Source organism: Neurospora crassa, linkage group V (assembly GCF_000182925.2).
Source record: "Neurospora crassa OR74A linkage group V, whole genome shotgun sequence".
Lineage (NCBI taxonomy): Eukaryota > Fungi > Ascomycota > Sordariomycetes > Sordariales > Sordariaceae > Neurospora > Neurospora crassa.
Window position 1 is genome coordinate 4,614,827 of NC_026505.1, and position 18,452 is coordinate 4,633,278.

Sequence of the window (18,452 nt, forward strand, 5' to 3'; positions counted from 1 at the left end):
CAGAAAAAAAAAAAAAAAAAAAAAAAAGCAAACAGCCGCAGACGTCCCTTCTTCCGCAGACGAAGCAACAGACAACAGATCCTTTGGTAGGTTTAACACCGCCAGTAACTGTTGTGTGTGTGTGTGTGCCAATGAGGATGACTCGCACCACTTCCCCGAGCCAACCTCCCGAGTACCGCCCGTTATGCCACTTTATCCCAGACTTTCGCCATAGGTGTGAGCCTCAAAAAAATCTGACCTGTCTTCCGTACCGGTTTTGTCCCACTAACATCCGGTCACCCAGGTATCACCCTGAACACTGATCAGGCGGGTCGTTTAAGCCATTCGCAATGCACTGCGGCATTTTGCTCGTGGCTTTCCGTAAACGTCTCGCAGGCTCTCGACGGTAAAACAGTTGGTATCTGTCGCAAGGGTGGCGGCGTGGCGTACTCGTTCCTCTTCCTGCCGTGCGAAGGGCGTCATATCCCAGACACGCCATGATGGCCATAGCTCGACTGCTGCCGGGCTTGCGCATACGACTGAGTACCGGGCTGAGCCTGTACGATGTCAGCAAAGGGTGCCCCAATCTCTCAACCGGGGACGTTGCTTCCAATAAGCACCTTTTTGCGACGCTTGAGGCCAGAGGCCATGTCACCCTCGCCGGTGGAGTAGCCCGTTTCCAGCCCGCCATCGTCCTCGAATCCTTCGCCGTAGCCCTCAAAGCTGGAATCACCGTAGCCTCGCTTCTTGATGTTGCGTCTGGGCCGGTTGTCCTGGAAACCGGGCGTCTGCGGCTTCACGCGCTGCATAGCTGGGCCCCCGTAAGCCAAAGGGGTGTTGGGCGCCGTGGGTCTTGCCGATGGCGGCTGATTGAGATGAGCCTTCATCGAGCTCGCTGCGATATCCCCGAGAACCGAGTTGTTCCAAAGCGTAGAAGGGACGGCCCCCCTGCTCATAGTAACAGCCCTCGAGATCTTGCTCTTCATGTCTGACGATAATCCCCGGGTGATCTCCTTGCCTCTAACAAAGTGCGCATTCCACTCCTCCTGGGGACAGCCCATGAGGTACTCTAACCTCTCAGGGTCCTTTTCATCCGTCTTCACCGAGTCAAAATGACCTTGCACTCCCAGCTTCTTGATGTGGCCCTTGTACGTCTTGCGGAGCGCATTCTTCTGGCCGTCTTTGATGCGCGCATACTCAGCAGCAAGATCCGCCAAACCATACATCTCGAAAAGGTCTTCAGACAGATGAGGACGAGGCGGTTGATGCTCTGTGATTGTCAATGTTAACGAAGACTCTTTTCAATGTGCAACAACAATACCGAAGATCGGTCACCCAGCAACTGGCACGGGGTGAGGAGAACAGGAAAGCAGACCGAGAGATAATGCCCGTCGCTGCGGCAACATGAGCCACAACGAGCGGGATCGCTTCTCTCGCATATGCCACTGCCGCCGCCGCCGCCGCTGCTGCTGCTGCTGCTGCTTCTTTTGGGTGCAGGTGAAGGGAGCCTTACGAGATCTGCAAAGGAGGTATTTTTCACCAACGTCCAAATGGAGGTCGTCAATACCAAGTTTGCGGTCCTCGATGTGGACTTTCTTCTGCTCTCGATCGCCTACATCGTCGGATGTACGCTTGCGCTTCTGGGGGGAGTTTTCTCCCATGACAATGTCTGTGAACGACATGTCGTTGGCGAGGGAGCTTCCGTTCACGCTGTGGGCTGGGGTCGGCAAGGTCGTCGTGGTGGAAACTATGGAACCTGACATGCTTGTGGATTGATCACTCGAACTGGGCGAGAAATGCGAGGGGCTTTGCGGGGTCTGGGGGTGAAAAGACATCATTTTTCAATGACGGCAAATTGGTGGAGTCGTTGACGAAGTTGAGTTGAGGCGACAGACAGCGATGAATAATCGACCAGGATCCTTGGCGCGAAAGCGATTGTCTGTCTTGTCCGCTGCCGAAAAGTGGCGGTCCGGTGACAACAAAGGGATGCCTGCGTCGGTTCTTTCCTGACAAACAACAACGAGATTTCACCGCTCCCTAACAGCAGGTGGGTGATGGTGTCACGCTCCGACGCTGAAGCGGATGTGACGCGATCCTTCTAATCGGCCGACGAAGCCCGATGATGACGAGACAGCGGTGTCAAGAGGGAGTCAGAAAGCGGGCGCTCGTCGAAGGGGGAAGAGTGTTTTCGCCGTGTCGAGTCGCAAGCGTAAACCGGCGACTGTCGCAGAAGCTTGCGCTCTCCGCCCGCGTGCAACTCCCCCAACTGCAGTTTCCAACTCGATCAATCCAGATGGCGGTCGACAGATAGCCCGGGGGGGAAAAAATCGAAAAGCAAAGTCGAAAACGAGTCGACTCGAATGGCGTCTCGGTGATCGCAGGCCTCGTGGCGGCGCTCGGCGATGCTGGGTCGGTTGGGCGACAGGTTTGATTGTCGGTCGGTGGTGGTGGGTTTTGGTTGTTCGGTTGATGATGGCTGGAGTGAACAAGACAGGGCAGGGCGCTCGCTCACCTTGGACTTGGAGGCGAGCGGGAATGGAAGGCAGAGTTGGACGGCCCTGGCCTTTCAGCCAAAGACGGGACGGACTGCAGGGCCATTCGCCAGCCAGCAGCGCGACGCACCTCCACAGGTTTTCAGCGGAGCACTGTGTCGCGCGCCCAGCCTATCATACAGTTTTACAGTAACCATCCGTAGCTTTACACGGCCAGTTGCCGAACCTGACCAATCTTACGGCTTGTCTAGACAGCTGAGTGGAGTAAAAACTCTTTAACAGTACACCACCTACCTACACTACGCAAGTAAGTTTGTAGCGGAAACCCGGCGTCGAGTCTTCATGCCCACCACGGGCCCCCCGACAGTGACAGTCGACTTCAACGTATGGTGAGACGGCGACGGACCTTCCAGCCTTCACACTTCCAGGTTCTAGTCTTGGCATAGTCCGGAAATCGTCGCGCCGGCCAATCGGCATTCCCACTTCCCGTCCTTTTCTCGATTCTCCCACCCATATGACATTGTATGTATCTCCGCTGCTGAGGCTTACGGCTCGGCGGACAGCTCAACTCTGCAAGACATGCTGACCTCGTGTGCCTCTTTACAACCATGCCATGATTTTGGATCTTGCGATCTGGGTTGGGTGTTGGAGAGGTATCGCGGAAAGGTCTAGGAGAGGTCTCTTGTATCCAGCAGCCATACAACATCCCTTGGCAAATGATTCGTCCCTCTGAATGCCAGGGGAATATGTTTTGCATTGAAACGAAAGAGCCCTGAGACCAGCAAAATTACCCATACTACCTTTGATTACAGTATGCGCAGACAAGGAACGATTAACGACAGGATTGGACAACAATGGTGCGCCGGTTTAGACCCTGAACTACGTGAAGAAATGTCCGAATTGTCTTGATGCTATATCGTGTACGGTAGCCTGGTGGTGCCAGGGTCTGGGTGGGGAGCGAGAACCGGACCGGACTTCGCTTGTCGCATCATCGATGTTGATGGGCAAGATACGGCAGTGGGAAGAAGCCAACCGAAGCCTTGTCTACGGTTACAAGATCGACCTTTGTTTTCTGGTGAGCGGGTGAGGCAAGCGAGCTGAGAGGGATCTCTCAGCTGGATACCCGAACGCAAGATATTTATGCATGCTTCTCGTAAAGTTGATACAAGGCCGATTCTATAAGTACTGCGAACCTCAACGCTGCGCAATCTCTGGCAACCGATTGCGATATCACGACAATTTGCAACTGGCGGCTGAAGTCCAAAAAACACATGGACAAATCAGCGTTCCGGACACCCCTCGTCGCTTTCATTCCGATCCAAAGAATAAAACCAGGCTTGCGAAGTGACTTCTTGGTCTCAGATGACCACATGCAGATGACCGCCAAGCCCAGACAATTCAAACCATCGAATTTAACAACACCGCATCACGATCCCCAGACAGACCCCGCGCTGTCGACACAAGTCGTATGAAGACACGGGCCCTCCAGATCTTTACGGAACCCAAGCAGCAAGTTCGCGATCCCAAAGCCCGAAACAAATAGGGCCATGCATTCGTCCGTGGTTTCCTTCCTCACCACGGCCCCTCGACAAGGAACCGTAGGCATTGAAAGATGAAGAAAAAAATGAAGAAATCTCCAGTCCGAGAAAGGATTGTGGGTTGCCAAAAATTCCCCAGCCAGCCGAAGCCAACTGAGAGCGGTCAGGTATGTAGTTTTCAACTAGCAAAAACGCGATCTCGGACGAATCCTCACTGATACGCGTAAAACCCCTGCACTTGGATGGAGGAAAAAAAAAAGGAGAAGGAAAGTTGAAGATTGGGGGAAGGGTTGGCTTGGTTAAATAGGCGCGGGGAGGTCCCGAGCCTTGGTCCGTGCACCAGTGCAAATTCCGGGAGGAATTCCATGGCGGGCCGGCAGCGGGCTGAGGCGGGACTGCCAAGCTGTTCAGGCAGTCGGCTGTTGGCTGTTGGCTGCAACTTCCATCTCGTCCTCTTTCCATCTTCAGTTGTTCACTTCACTGCAGTTCCTGTTGGCAAAGGGGTCATACCGGCAAGGCTGCCCAGGCATTGCCAGCAGTAGTGAGTGGTGAATGAAACACTGCAACTTCACTCCAAGAAATGACATTTTAGTTGCGCATAACTGTGTCACAGTCACAGACTACTATACCGTTCTACTTAACCCCTTGGCTTTTACACAGTTCTCGCTTATTATCACAATGCAGAGAGGGAACAAGGCAAGCCAATTGCTTCCGAATAACAAGGGAAACTCGTGTAGGTACACCGTACAAAGGAACATGAATATTACACTCATCGTGCTGGACAAACCGTCTTCTTCAGTCCGCCCTCCTTGCGCGATTCATATGGTACAAGAGTGTTGCCGGTGGTTGCACACACACATTCACTTCTGCTGCTGCTGCTTCTTCTCCATCTTCTTCCCTGTCTAGTATCTCGGCGCCCTGACGAGCACCTCACCCAGATTGGGACCCTTTTGGCGGAGCCCTTGGACTGCTACACGGGTGACGAGGTCGCTTTGGTGGTCCTCGATCATCTCCTTGAGCGCGCTGCGCTCAATCACTATCCTGCCCGTCTCCAAAAGATCCTTGACATCGACATCCCACAACTCCAAAGCGCGACCCTCGGCACCGGCCAACTCGAATCCAGTGAAGAGGTTGGGGCGCTTGTCGCCCGTGATAAAGGTCGTCCGGCCAGCCTCCTTGCCCCAGTTCAAGCTGGTCATGAACTCGTGAACCCACTTGCGGACGTAGCCGTCCTCAAGCTCACGGCTGAGCTTACCGCCGCCGGCAAGCCAGAGGAAATCGTTGGGAAGGGGGAGGTCGAGGCCGTCCTCGGTGACGATGAGCTCGCCGCGCTTGTAGCGGTAGGACAGCGCGGTGCGCCAGGCCAAATCGTAGACCTTCTTGTTAAGCTTCGTGCTGAAGTCGCGGGGCTTGGGGCCGAAGGTCTTTCCACCACCTTTCATCAGAGGTGACTGGCGGGTACCACGACGGGCGTTACCGGTACCCTTCTGGGGACTCATCTTCTTGTGCGAACCATGAACTTCGTAGCGTGTCTTTGTAGACGCCATGCCCCGTCGTGTCGAGTCACCTTCGTAGATGACGGCCAAGTGGAGGATATCGCGACGCAGCGGGAGGTGAAGGTGACGGGCTGAGTAGGATTCGAGGGAGCGCGGCTCGAGTTCGGGGAAGGAATAGACGGTCACAGGAACGTTGGTGACTGAATCGTGGGTTAGTACCTTTCCAGCGCGGGCGATGTTGTCGAGGTTGGCAGTCGTGTTGGTGCTCATACTGGGTTGCCATGGTTCCGAGACCGATCTTGTGATATTGGCGGCAGGAGGGGTGGCTACGGAGGCCATCGACCGTCTGCAGGGAAGAATAGAGGATTGGCGCATCTAGTGGACATGGTTTGTACTGGTGAGCGAAAGTCGTAGGCGGGTCAGTAGCAAGACGGTGGACATATGGAGGACAAACCGGCAGTGCCCTGCATGACTTGGAAGCAATGCTCAGCGCATTCATGGCCTCGTTGAGGCTCTTGAGACCCTTGCCGGCCATGGCGGCGTTGTGATATGGCAAGGTGACGGGAGTTACAAGTTAATGCAACTCGGATGTAGTGGAGGTCAGGTATGATATGGTGGTGCTCGAGGCAGTTGTTCGCGGGAGGAAAAGAGAGACTAGCAACCACGGGCCTGTGCGGACGGAAACGTGGAGCGCGCTTCGGGGCGAGGGAGGGACAACGGAACGGGACCGAGACGGGGGCTCTGACGGGATATGCGGTGGTCGTCGCGGGCGCCGGTCCTCCCAGTCAAGTCGCAACGATTCGGCCGACGAGGGGACTGGACGGAGTCTGGAGAAAAAAGATCTGGAGTGCGGGCAACGTGCACGTACAGTGCGCTGCAGCCATCGAGTACCCGTTTCTGGCGAGCTTTCTCGCGGGGCACGCCCGCTACTCTGCAACCCCCACTATAAGTACTTCCAATGAGCGCACTGTGCTGCCGGCCCCGGGGTCCACGAAATTTTGGCCGCAGTTCGAGTCCGGGCAGGTGGGCTGCAGCATGGAACGAATTGAAGGACCAACGAACCCTCCGTCCCGTCCCTGTCCCGTCCTTGACCCCGTCCTCCCCGTCGACGAAACCTTGAGTGCAGCTCCTCTCGATTGAGAGCGATCCCGCACTTCCAATACTCTCCCCTCCGGCCCGCCTGCACACATTCCCACCCGCCATGTCGACGTGTCAGCAGGTCGCGCGGCCACTCGTCCGCTGTCTCCGGCAAACCGGCCCCGGCGCTGCGACATGTTCGACCCGGTCCGTCGCCGTTGCCGCCGTTAGGCCCTTCTCCTCGACCCCGATGCGCAAAGAGGAGGGCGCCACCACCACCACCACCACCTCTCCTGTCGACTCCACCACAACACCACCACCCCTTCCTTCGGCAACCGAGGCTAAGGCGACAGTAGCAGACACAGTAGTCGGAGGTCCAGAGCTTGGGTCGCGAAGGAGAAGGGCCGCCCTGGCCACCACCGGCAACCTCCCCTTCGAGCAGCTGCCGTACCAGTGTTTCCAGGATGCGCGCAAGATCCTGCAGCAGGACCGCGCGGCCAAAATCGCCCAGATTGTCAAGGAGACGGAGAAGATCAAGCTGATCGAGGCGCGGGATGCCAGCGAGTTCGAGGGCGGCGAGGCCGCCAAGCAGACACGGATCAAGAGCTTGAGGAAGTATATTGAGGAGCTCAAGATTCTGGCCGACATCAACGACCCCGAAGTGAAGAGGCGTTTCGAGGATGGCAGAGGTTTGTATTTTCCTTTCCTTTTCTTATGACGTTTACTCCGCTTCGCAAGTCTCAGTCTAACGAACACGTTTCTCTGCCTCCAGGTGACATGACCAAGCCCGTCTACCGTTTCATGGCCGAGCGCCGCTGGCGTTCCATGGACTACAAAATCATTGCGCAGCGTATCTCGCAGTTCCACGTCGTTCCCGACCTTCTGCCCGCCTTCGACCCGACCATGGACGTCAAGCTTTCCTTCCGTGGCTACCAGGTTTCCCCGGGAGCCATCCTCGACTCGCGCGTGACCGAGGTTGCACCCACACTTCGCATGCAAGTCTTCGACAAGGGCGAGCGCCTCCTCACTGTCGTCGTCATCGACTCGGACGTTCCCGACGTCACGCACGACAACTTCAAGCGTCGCTGCCACTTCCTGGCGGCCAACATCCCATGGGACCCGTCGAAGACGGTTCTCTCCCTGCGCAGCGTCGGCGACCGCGTCGAGGGCGACGTCGGCAAGCCCTGGCTTCCCCCCTTCGCGCAAAAGGGTTCGCCCTACCACCGCCTCAACGTCTTCGTGCTTGAGCAAAAGCCCGGTGCCAAGATCGACGGCGAGGCCCTGAAAAAGCATTTGGAGAACCGCGAGAATTTCTCGCTCAAGGGCTTCCGCGAAAAATTCGACCTCGAGCCTGTCGGCTTCAACCTGTTCCGCTCCGAGTGGGACGAGGGCACGGCCGAGGTCATGGAGAGGCACGGCATTCCCGGCGCTGAGGTTGAATTCAAGCGCCAGAAGTTTGCTTCGCTCAAGCCGCCCCGCAAGGCCAGGGGTTGGGAAGCCAAGAGGCAGAAGCCCAAGTACAAGAGCTTGTGGAAGTACGTCAAGCGCATTGCGTAAAAAGCGGGCGTCTGGGTTGGGGTGTAGTAGGTGCATGTGCGAGCGTTGTGGTCAGCAGTATCGTCCTCTTGTTAAAGCTGTTGTTGTAGAGAGCGGCAGTCGTCACGTTACGACGGTGGCGACGACGACTTGTGGCGTGGCAGTGGGACGGACTTTGCCGGTAGCTGAAGCTGTCCTGTCTTGTACAATAGTTATATCAGACACGAGTAGATTAAAAGGGCGTGGAAAACGCCTAATCAATGTACAAATACAAGCCATGAACCTTGATGCCGGCGGGCAAGTAAAGAATCATGTCATCCAATTGATGCTGTCTATAATCCTATAGAGCAGCTAAACATTTGTCTATTTGAACGAAAACATGTATCGTCGTCTGATACACTCATCCTAAGGTATTCTTGACTTTCCTACTATTGCCCCCCCCCCCCTCTTCACCAGCCGTCCGAAAGGGGAAATCAGTAAACAATACAGCCAGAAACTAGCTCCTAACAGCGTGTCCCCGCAATAAACTCATCGTTTCTCAACATTGTTTACTCGATTCGCATCTCCGCATGCTCCATTATATCCACAAATCGATGTTTGTCACACTCTCGCTCCTCTTCCTCTTCCTCTTCCTCTTCCTCTTCCTCTTCCTCTTCCTCTTCCTCCCCATTCTTATCATCATCCGCCATCCGCTTACCCATCAGTGCCATCCCTTCCGACTTCGCTTCGCCCTCTGCCAACCCCTCCTCGCAATACTGGCATGTCTTCCATCCGAGAAGATTGATGTTTGCGCACCGGGCCAGCCTTTTTCCCAGTTCTGTTCTTGTATCGTCTCGCTCATGAGCATCCTCCTCTTCGACCCATTCATAATCATAATGCACATCACTTCCCACTATCGCAGATAATTGATCTTCAACCTTTTCATCCGTCTCTTGATGATGTCTACGACTTTCATGCCCAAATGATACGTCTAAACCTTGCTCCGCATCATCGCTTTCGCCTTCCCCTACAAAATTCTTCTGCTGAATATTCGCCTCTTTCTCCTGCGACACGCACTGGTTGTCCCTGTTCCGTTTTGGTTCATCACTGGACGGTCCATGGTCTTCTTCTTCTCCGTCACTCCATATCGAGACACTAGCACACCTCTGAGCACATTCTTCTTCTTCCTCCTCCTCCTCCTCCTCCTCCAACTCTTCATGGGGATCACTTTCAGAGCAGCCGTCCAGCACACCATACAACTTTCGAAGCCGATCCCGAACAGTCCCACTGCTTCGGTCAACTTCCGCTGTAAACATGTGCTGGGTAGTGGGCGGTGCCTTGGCTTCAGAGTCTGTCCTCTCTTCCTTATATGGTTCTCCATCCATCTTCCTCCTCAGTAACCTTTCCAAAATTGCGACTCTCATCTCCGCCGCTTCTGCTCTATCTCTCCACGCTTTACACTCGCGTTCCGTCTGCCGCAAGTGCTCGCTCAGTTTGATGCTTGTGCTTCGCCGTACGCTGACTTCTGTCGGTAGACTACATTGTCCTGCACCAAAGCTTGCCAACTTGCTGCGGAGATGATTGTTTTCCTCCATCTTGAAGTCGAGCTGCCTCTGCAGACGGCGAATTTGCGTTTGAAAACTCAGGATATCGCTCGCGATAGCCATGTCCATGGCTGGAGTTGGCTGAATTAGAAGCCCTGAACTTTGGCTAATACCACTTTGAAGGAAATGGGGTGATATGTCAACTTTCATTGGCATCCATGAGCTCCGAATGGCATGTGGAGATCCAGTGGGCGCGCTGGAAGGCCTGGGTATTTGAGGTGATCGTGGTAGTTGTACGTATTGGGCTTCATTGCAGAACAAGAGTTTGCTTCTATTATCACCATCATTTGCCGTTGACCGAGACAATCGAAAATCTCCCTTGTGCATAAATGTATTGTTCACATCGGCTTCCCCTTTAGTGTTTCTTGATGGCTCGTGGCTTTGTTGCTCGTTCATCCACTCATCGAATCTCTTGGAACTCCTTTCTACAGTCGCGCTTGAACTCATTGGAATGTCGTCCTCGTTATTCTCCCCGTCATGGCTTCCTCGTCCAGAACTCCTGTTTGGGTTCCCCTTATATTCTGGATGTTCTCTGTTTTCATCTTCCCATACGCCACCAGTACGTTGTGCGGGTGATCCAAATGATGGTGACTGCGGTTTCTGTGGTGATGGAGGGTTAACGGTATAATGCGAAAGCACATTGCCAGGCGCTTTGATAGGCATGGGAAGAATTTCCGGTCTCCTCAGGTCTTTGTCCTTCGCAGCAGCAGTTTCAAACATGGCAGCCATTGCCCTCACCGCACTCCCAGTGAAAGACTTGCTGGAGTAAGGTAGCGGTCTTACGGGGGTTGTTGGTGGTCGAAGATCTCCATCAAAGGACATGGTGAGTGGTGTGTAATCAGCCATGCGGTCATGTTTCAGGACAGTCGATGGCCGGGACTCTGGCTCATGCTTCTCCTGGTGAGGGTTAACATGGTCTTCTTTATGTTGAACTTCAGGAGGAACAGAGGCAAGAGTGTGTTCGAAGGTGCTCTTCCTGGAAATAGTACTGCGACGTGCAGACTCCCGGCTCGGCCTTCGAGTCAGTCGCCGATCGGATTTCCGTGCACGAGGTATCTTCGATGCTAACGATCTTGCCCGCGATTTTGCATGTGATTGATCGTGTGCCGTTGTTGGTTTACCGGGAGCCTCTTGAGTTCGATCTGCTCGAGCTATGCGGCCAGTAGCCCGGCTTAACGTTGCAAAGTGGCTAAAAGGGCCGCCAGCATAATGGTGAGTTTTGACACTTGGCTTTGGAGTCTCCTCAGCACCGGCTGCATGCTCCATTAGAATATGAGAAGCATCAACGACTTGCTGTTCCGCCCTTTCCTCCTCAGAAGCTGCTGTTGTCGATTTCCTCAAGTGAAATGACAGTCTTCGTCGACCTTTTTGGAGAGAAGAGCGTCCTGATGAGGTTGTGATGGGACTGGGAGGTTTTGCAGCTGATTCAACCGGGTCCGTCGATTTGTCAGATCTCTCTCTCCGTCTCCAAACTGGAAACCTCGAAAACCTGTGTCCCGAGCTCTTAAGGTTGACCTTTCCGTCTGGAAGGATTCCATTTGCATCACTTCGGCAACTGCTTATAGACATTTTATTCTGTGATTGGGCTCTCACAGATGGTCTCGAAGTCGGCTCTAAGTCTTCTGGTCCAGAGCCGCGGTCCCTCGGGGGTGGGGTATTCGTCATTGGCGTATCAAAAACTGACTGCGGCGCATTCCCCTGACTCTTGTTTCCATTTCTGTCGCGGAAGCTGATCGGCGGATGGACATCGCGTCCTTCCGTGCAGCTTTTGGTCAGGCTACCCCTACGTCTGATGGCCCGGGGTGTGTCTGAATCAGGCTTGATAGTTCGTAATTCAGTCAAGGACCCTGTTTGTCTCTTTTCGACATACTCAGAGCCAAGTTGCTGCCCCTCACGGTGTTGGCAAGCTGATGTTTCGTCGGCACATGTAATCGAGCCTTCTGATCGTCTCTTCGAAAGAGACGCACCACCTCCAGAAGGCTCCTCCACGGTAGGCGACAGTAACACTACAGGCCCAGGCGTATTGAGTCGACCTCGAGACAATGACCGCGAGGGTCTTGGACGCTGTCGAGGAATTATAAGTGAAGGCCGAGGCCTATTTGCTCGTAGTCCTCCACTAAGTCCTCGTCCACCTGGTCAGTTGTCAGGTCAGCAAGAGACTAACGACGTCTAGATGAAGGTGGACATACGAGTTTCGGGCGTCGGGCTTGGAAGAAGAGGGGATTCCGACACTTGAAAAGGGCATGTCTGCGGACAATTCTGTTCAGACTCAAGAGGCCTCCGTAAGACAAAGGGCTCCGAGACGGAAGCACGCAATGATCCCTTCCGTGAAGTACATTGATCGGTCATGCCTGATCCAACCACCCTCAACACATCGAGGCTCCTCATTTGCTTGACAACTTCCCGCCAATTCGTTATAAGCGTCTCAGCGATGCTGTTGGCAACATGGACTTTGTCCATATTTGGGAGACAATGGGCCATAGCCTCCTCTGGTTGTTTGTACTTCCTCTGTTCCCATTTGCAGTTGGGCGGTAGGCTCACTTGGGGGAGTATAAGATGGACACTGGAACCTCGTATTGAGTAAGAGTTGAGCAGATCACCAACCAGGAGCGGCCCAAAGACAACACCTAGAGCATTGTAGCCCATCAAGTCAGCTGTAGGCAGTGGTCTGCCAAAGTCATCCTCACGGGGTGCTATCTCGGCAACGCGTCCGATCAAGCACAGGAGGCCAAAAACTGCACATATCAGCTCACGACGTAACTGAGACCTAAGACTGCCGATTGCCAACGCAATCATTCTAGCACGAAGCTTGGTTTGCTTGGTTCTCGTGGCCTCAGGATCTCCGTTCAACTGACTATGTATGGAGACCATAGCGTCAAACAGCGGGAGGGATCCAAGAATACCGCCGGGAAGCCCAGAAAGAAGACGCTTAAATGCCGAAGCAACGTCATGAACACCAGCTTTGACGTGGACCGGGAGGTTTGGGCAGCGTGTGGTGCTAGATATCTCGTCCGGATCTCCTTCAGTACAGTAATAGTCATAGAGGGCATCAACCACTTTAACAGAGCCTGGAATTCTGAAGACACCGCGTGTCTCCGTAGCTGTATAACCATCAGTAAATGCCTTACTAGTGTGGAGGTTTGAGGTTTGTAGTTCTTACCATGTTGGACGAGATATTGGGCGGTTGCGCGAAGGCATGTTGGGAGGATCAAGGAGCTGGGCGCATACTCCGACGGCAGGTAGAACATGCTCTTGCCGCACAAACGGACCAGGGATTGCAAATCTTCGTCTTTCAGAATGTCTCGCTTCGCTGGATGTACCAACTGTGATGCTAGATCGCTGATGCTCCGTCTGTGGCTTGCTTTTCGTTCTGAGCGTCCTGATTTTGCTGAGCTGGCATTACTGGCGCCCGACGGGTGGCGCCGGAATGTGCGGGAAAACCATCCTCTTCTGTGTGGACTTGGTGTTGCTTCTCTCTGGTTATCGTGTTGGTCAGCGGTCCATACAGTCACCAGGGGTAACGGCCACTTACCGACGAAGGGCCATCATCGTTGGGCGGAAGTAGGCGGAGCCCATGCTATAACCTCTAGTCAGTGGGCTTCTCAACACGAACAGTCGGAAGATGCGGGTTAGCTAACCTTGGCTGCGAGTCTATTGTACTCTCGCACAAAGTCTCCTCGATCTTGGAGTTCGTCTGCATCGGAGTAGCCTCCGACATCGCCACTGGATGATGTCCATGTCGCACTGCTTCTGCTCGCACGCCTATATGCCACAGGATCTGGAAGTCGGCCTGCCGTGGCGGATTGAGGGATACCGCGCCATGTACTTGACCTTTCATCTGTCTGCCCTCTCTTGGGTACGCGTCTGGGCAAGAGGCTCTTGGGGGTTGAGGGCGCACCGACCGATGCAACGGATGTCCGGTCGGTTTCGTAATGATAGTTTTGCATGCCTTCGTTCTTTTGGAGGATATACAGACGTCGAAACAAGTAAAAGAAGGTATCTGGGAGGCGATAGTACGACAAGATATCCAAAGTGACTGCAAACTGATGATGCTTTGTGAAAGCCCTCTAGAAAACTTAAGCCCAGAGCATGGATTGACGCATCGTGTCGTTTGTCGTAAACTGCTGCTTCCCGTATTCTCATGTCGCTCTTTGTGTCCAACCTGTTCCTTCCCGATGAGACTGATAACCCACCTAAGAGGTAGGTGGAGCAATGAATAGAAGAGACGGGAAACCAAGGAAGCAACGAAGCGACCAAGTGTCAGAGGAAGAAACAAAAAATGACAATCACAACCATCGCTGAGTCACCTTACTACACTGCCTAACAACTACCTAGATAGTAATTTATGGCCGACGCCATTGCGCTGGCTAAAACTCAAGGCGAGCACATTCTCATCTAGACCTGCCTCGTTGTCAGTTGAACATTCAAATACCTAGGTATCCATATCTACAAAGCAGGTAAATATGCTCACCACTACCTGAACATCACTACAGTACCGAAGTGACCACGTCAATCCAGTGCTGTACGGGGCAGGGTGGAATGGAAGAGGAATTTTAGAGCAGGACCACTAGTAAGCCATTGTTCAGCAATAACAGCACCTCCTCTTGCCGTGTTCCAGGATGAGAGAAGATTCCATCTATATGGCCCATCGAGGAGGTAAGAATATACGACCCTAGTGTTCCACTGATTCGACATACCCTCCAAAAACAAAAGCGCCATGCAATGCAAAACAAAACCATACCTTCCTATAGCCAACCTAAGGCCATGACAAGTGCCGCCCATTCTTCGTGTTCCCTTTTAATATTCCTGTAGGTCATCCTCTTCCTCGCCGTAGAGCAATACGTATTTGAGGATATCCGAGAGAGAGATGATTCCCTTGAGGCGGCTGTCATCGTCAACAACAATTAACCTATGTACTCGAGACTTTCGGATGGTTTCGAATATCGAGTCCAGGCGATCCTCTTCGCTGCACGTGTAAATGCCCCCGAAATCTTCAGCTCTCTGAGACAAGGCGTCGCCAACAGTCGCTGTCAGCTCGTCGTACGCACCCCCTTTGATACAGGGTATGACGTCGACGGCTTCAAATAGATTCATAACTCTGTTGTCCTTGTCGACAATTGGCACAGCCGAGATGTTGTACTTGACCATGAGGTGAATGACATCCAGAACGGAGCTGTTCATGTTCGCCGTAGCAAGGTCGGTGTAGGTTCCCAAGCCAATCTCCCTCACGGGCTTCTTTAGCAACATCGTGTGCTGCTCGTTGTTGACCGCGATGAACTTCAGGATGCGGTATTGTGTGATAACACTGACAACAGTCTCTCGGCCTGTCTCGTCGTCCGTGTCGATCAAGGGAATTCTCCGAGCTCGCGTTTTAAGCATTCGTCGACAGGCTTCGTACAATGGGCGCATGGGATGGACAGATACGGTCTCGAGCGGCAGAACACCAATGGCCCTTTCGATATCTACATGCATTACTCGTCAGCCTGACGCCCCGCAAGAGAGGACCTCGATAGTCCCTGATGATGGCACTCACCTCGAAGGCTACTCAGCCGAAATTGATCGACTTGATCGATTTCGTGGGGGAACTGGCAGTAATATTGGATGACATTGATGTAGTCAGTGCTAGTAAGCAAGCCAGCAAAGGTTCCGTTGCGCGAGTCCCAGAGCGGTGCCGAGACAATGCCTAAATGAGGACGGTCAGCATCACAATATCACCACACTGGCCAAGCTAGTTTTGCCTTGTAATCGTACCGTTTTGGATCAGAATATTGAGGCTCTTCCTGATAAGGAGATCGTTGTCGAGTATGACTAGGCGGAAGGAGAGCGGCAAGACATCGTAACTGGTGCGGACCTTGAGGAACTCGCGAATACCTCTCTGTTTGCATCAATGGTCAGTCAGCGACAAGCCCATGAACAAAGGCTGATTGTGTCTTGTGGTTTTCCTCTTCTTCTTTTCTTTTCTTTTTCTGCCAAGCTGCCTCCTTCGACGGCATATCATGAGCAAGGATTAGGGCCATGGACGCCGGCATCTCGCATAGAGGCCAACCGAGCCGGAAGAGTTCAACCGGACTAGATTGGCAGCGGCAGCTTGGGGCCATGGAATTTTCATGTGGATGGAAGTCAAGGGAGAATGGACTGATGGTAGGGAATATTATGGGTGTGCTGTCTCGGAATTGGGATGCTCACCAGACCCTGCATCTGGTCCTTGTCCAGGGGATTTGACGTCTTATCTGACATTGTGCGACTGCTTGGTTTGGGACGAAGGTAGGATGATGGCGCAACGAAAGGCAGCTCGTGACCAGGTCGGAGCGTCAATGGGCCATTGAGATTGGGATCGGTATTGCTGTTCCCAGCTGAGGCTGTGGAAGGTTGGGAAGCCTGGGGAGAAACACCGGCGGCATCACTGCCGGTACCAGAAGCCGCCTGGTCAGGGGGAGTACAAGAGTCGTCCATTATCGCGGTCGTGGAACATACATTGGGGAAGGACCCCCGTTGCAGTTCTGTCTTGCCCGGTACTTGGAGCTTTGCTTCCGTTGACGGAGTATGGACGCGCCGTCCACCCACAGTTTTCAACCGGTGTGATTAAGGCTCCGTTTCTATACTGATATCTTGGATATCCCCTCTCTTCCTTTCAGCCCCTTGACCGTGTCCTGTCCTGTTCCCTTGGTTCCGAATCCGTGGGCGGTCTCGGCTTTCGACGTCAATTGGATTTGACAGAGGTGAATAGTTGTGTGTAACTGCCGACCGCGAAGTGCAAAGTAACGAAGGCGGAGGGGCGTCGTTTGGATGAGAGCCAAGAGACGGAAAAAGAAGGGCAAGAAAGTTGAAGCGACCACGTAGTTGGATGACCTAGAGGTAGGTGGCAGTCGTCGCAAGTAGGAGGACTTGGGCGCAATCGACTACACTAAGATGGACGGGAATTAATACGGTAGCTGAATCTAGCCGTTCCTTTGTTGTATTCGGTCGACCCGTTCGGAGGCAAAATGGTGGATTCACCGCAACGGCAGTTTCGGCGGTGATGGACGGGATACTCGAGAGTGAAAGGGATGGTGATACTATAAAGCAGTGGTTCACTTGAATGTAGACGGAGCGGGCCAGAAGTCGGCGTTGACCAGGGAGTCGAGTTCTCCCTCCACTTAGGTTGCCAGAGCGCTACACAACAATGGAGCCTGTCACGGAGGAGGGGATGCTTGCTGCTTGCGCTGGGCCGGTTCCAGTTCCATTCCAGGTTTATCGGGCGTCGATGGGGTGTTTCGGTCTGGTTTAGGTAGGCAATCCCGGACCCGACCCCTCAGGTAATTTTGGTGCAAGGTGCTGGGCAGCGATAAGGACCCACACGTGTAGATAAAGCTTCTTTCGACCTTTGATTCGTGACCGAGACCGGCGTACATACTTGTACATCTTTAAAAGGTTGCTCTTCACTTTGATATGTACAATGTGTGTTGAGAGTGTCATCGCTTGGCAAATCATACACTTCCTAGGTTGTGTTTTGAACGGCTTCAAATCTGGAACAAGTACATGAAAGTTGACTTGAACAGTGGCAATCACTACTCCTTAGTGAACATGCCCTTCCTGCTCTGAACTCCTCTATCCTGTGTACCCTCCAACCATCTCGATACTATGTGCTGTGATGAAAGCCAACCGGGTCCTCTCTTCAAAGCCGTTGCTGAATGGAAAACAAAAGTAACTTACCAGCCTCTCGCGAGAGGAAGCCATGGTCATATAGGCTATGGTAAAAGCAAGAATATATCTTCCAGTGGTTCTGAATAAGGTGTCTAGAACTGCAACGTGCGTCTTGCGGAGTAAGATCTCCGATGTCTTTGCAAATATAAGATGTGGGAAGCGATGTCCATGTTTCAGATGTTGAACGTTCATCATGCTGTGTCAACATTCACCAACGCCAGGCTGCTCACGCCCACCTCCTATAGCTCCTTATGGTCATATAGCTGGCCAATTGAAGCAAGCCATTAACGTGCCACGATTCCATAAACGTGCCCAGGCCTAAAGAAAACAAATCAATCCGGGTGGCATGGCGATCAAAGAAATGAGATGACAAGATACGTATCTAACACCACCACGCTACTTCCGAACTTAACTGACACTCAACGGTCGTCACTGCATCAAGTCACTTTTTCGTCTTGAACGAAACACGGCACAGCGACCGGTAGATCCGTTAACAACCTAGTAGACCCCCAAATTCCCTTGTATGTACGACAGAGTACACGAATCGGGTATTCCCTGGTGCTGAGACACCACACATTCTTTGGGTCGGAGACAATGAAAGGTCAAAGGTCATGTACACTTCAGTTGCCGTATACAGAGTCACAGCCTGTGTGGTTGTGATAGTGGGTGAGGTGACTTGTTCTTGTGATGCGGCTGGACCAGGATACTACACTGGAGGACAGTACCTATTGAGAGTGGAAAGATCCGACAGGAGATACTACCCGCTGTTCGGCAAAGACAAAGACTCAAAAGCTCTAGAAAGAAAGGGAATGAATGATTGCAACCCATCAATGGAAACACCAAGTAGGTACCTACAGTATCTTCTACTCTACGCGCCTTCGTCCCTAATTTGGGTCCCTGGCAAGCCTGGATGGAGGATGGCGTCGTCGTTGTGGTGATGACATCAAATCCAGTGGCACCCTAGGTCGGGTCCAGTCGCAAGGAGCATCCACAACCGCAGGTGCCACCTCAGCGCACGACCCACTTTTCCCCCAGACGCCCGGGCTCTGGAAGCTGCCTCGCTGCCCT

At 53.3% G+C, this 18,452-nt stretch overlaps 5 protein-coding genes across 7 annotated transcripts; 1 reads left to right on the plus strand and 4 right to left on the minus strand.

Moving 5' to 3' along the window:
- Position 1: 1 nt before the first annotated feature.
- Positions 2–2,427, minus strand: NCU01475 (hypothetical protein). The gene is made up of 2 exons (XM_951659.3): positions 600–2,427; positions 2–536 (listed from the first exon to the last, which is right to left on the minus strand). The coding sequence occupies exons 1-2, from the start codon at positions 1,203–1,205 to the stop codon at positions 459–461; spliced, it is 684 nt and encodes a 227-aa protein (XP_956752.3). The 5' UTR covers positions 1,206–2,427; the 3' UTR covers positions 2–458.
- Positions 2,428–4,576: 2,149 nt separating this feature from the next.
- On the minus strand, positions 4,577–6,432 carry NCU01474. Of its 2 annotated transcripts, XM_011396245.1 has the most exons (3): positions 5,960–6,432; positions 5,778–5,880; positions 4,577–5,705 (listed from the first exon to the last, which is right to left on the minus strand). In XM_011396245.1, the coding sequence occupies exons 1-3, from the start codon at positions 6,038–6,040 to the stop codon at positions 4,912–4,914; spliced, it is 978 nt and encodes a 325-aa protein (XP_011394547.1). In that variant the 5' UTR covers positions 6,041–6,432; the 3' UTR covers positions 4,577–4,911. The 2 variants fall into 2 exon arrangements, with proteins under 2 accessions (XP_011394547.1, XP_011394548.1); XM_011396246.1 differs by having other exon boundaries at positions 4,577–5,880.
- Positions 6,433–6,496: 64 nt separating this feature from the next.
- NCU01473 (mitochondrial large ribosomal subunit YmL35) lies at positions 6,497–8,425 on the plus strand. Its single transcript, XM_951657.3, has 2 exons — positions 6,497–7,271; positions 7,355–8,425. The coding sequence occupies exons 1-2, from the start codon at positions 6,707–6,709 to the stop codon at positions 8,137–8,139; spliced, it is 1,350 nt and encodes a 449-aa protein (XP_956750.2). The 5' UTR covers positions 6,497–6,706; the 3' UTR covers positions 8,140–8,425.
- Positions 8,426–8,666: 241 nt separating this feature from the next.
- On the minus strand, positions 8,667–13,419 carry NCU01472 (hypothetical protein; the record flags this gene model as incomplete). The annotated part of the gene is made up of 5 exons (XM_951656.3): positions 8,667–11,833; positions 11,891–12,802; positions 12,862–13,151; positions 13,234–13,278; positions 13,340–13,419. 5 exons carry the CDS (start codon positions 13,417–13,419, stop codon positions 8,667–8,669), a joined length of 4,494 nt encoding a protein of 1,497 aa, XP_956749.1.
- A 288-nt stretch (positions 13,420–13,707) lies between these two features.
- Positions 13,708–16,973, minus strand: NCU01471. 2 transcript variants are annotated; one of them, XM_011396243.1, is made up of 5 exons: positions 15,888–16,973; positions 15,453–15,576; positions 15,235–15,384; positions 14,173–15,163; positions 13,708–14,102 (listed from the first exon to the last, which is right to left on the minus strand). In XM_011396243.1, exons 1-4 carry the CDS (start codon positions 16,152–16,154, stop codon positions 14,499–14,501), a joined length of 1,206 nt encoding a protein of 401 aa, XP_011394545.1. In that variant the 5' UTR covers positions 16,155–16,973; the 3' UTR covers positions 13,708–14,102; positions 14,173–14,498. The 2 variants fall into 2 exon arrangements, with proteins under 2 accessions (XP_011394545.1, XP_011394546.1); XM_011396244.1 differs by having other exon boundaries at positions 13,708–15,163.
- Between the last annotated feature and the right edge of the window lie 1,479 nt (positions 16,974–18,452).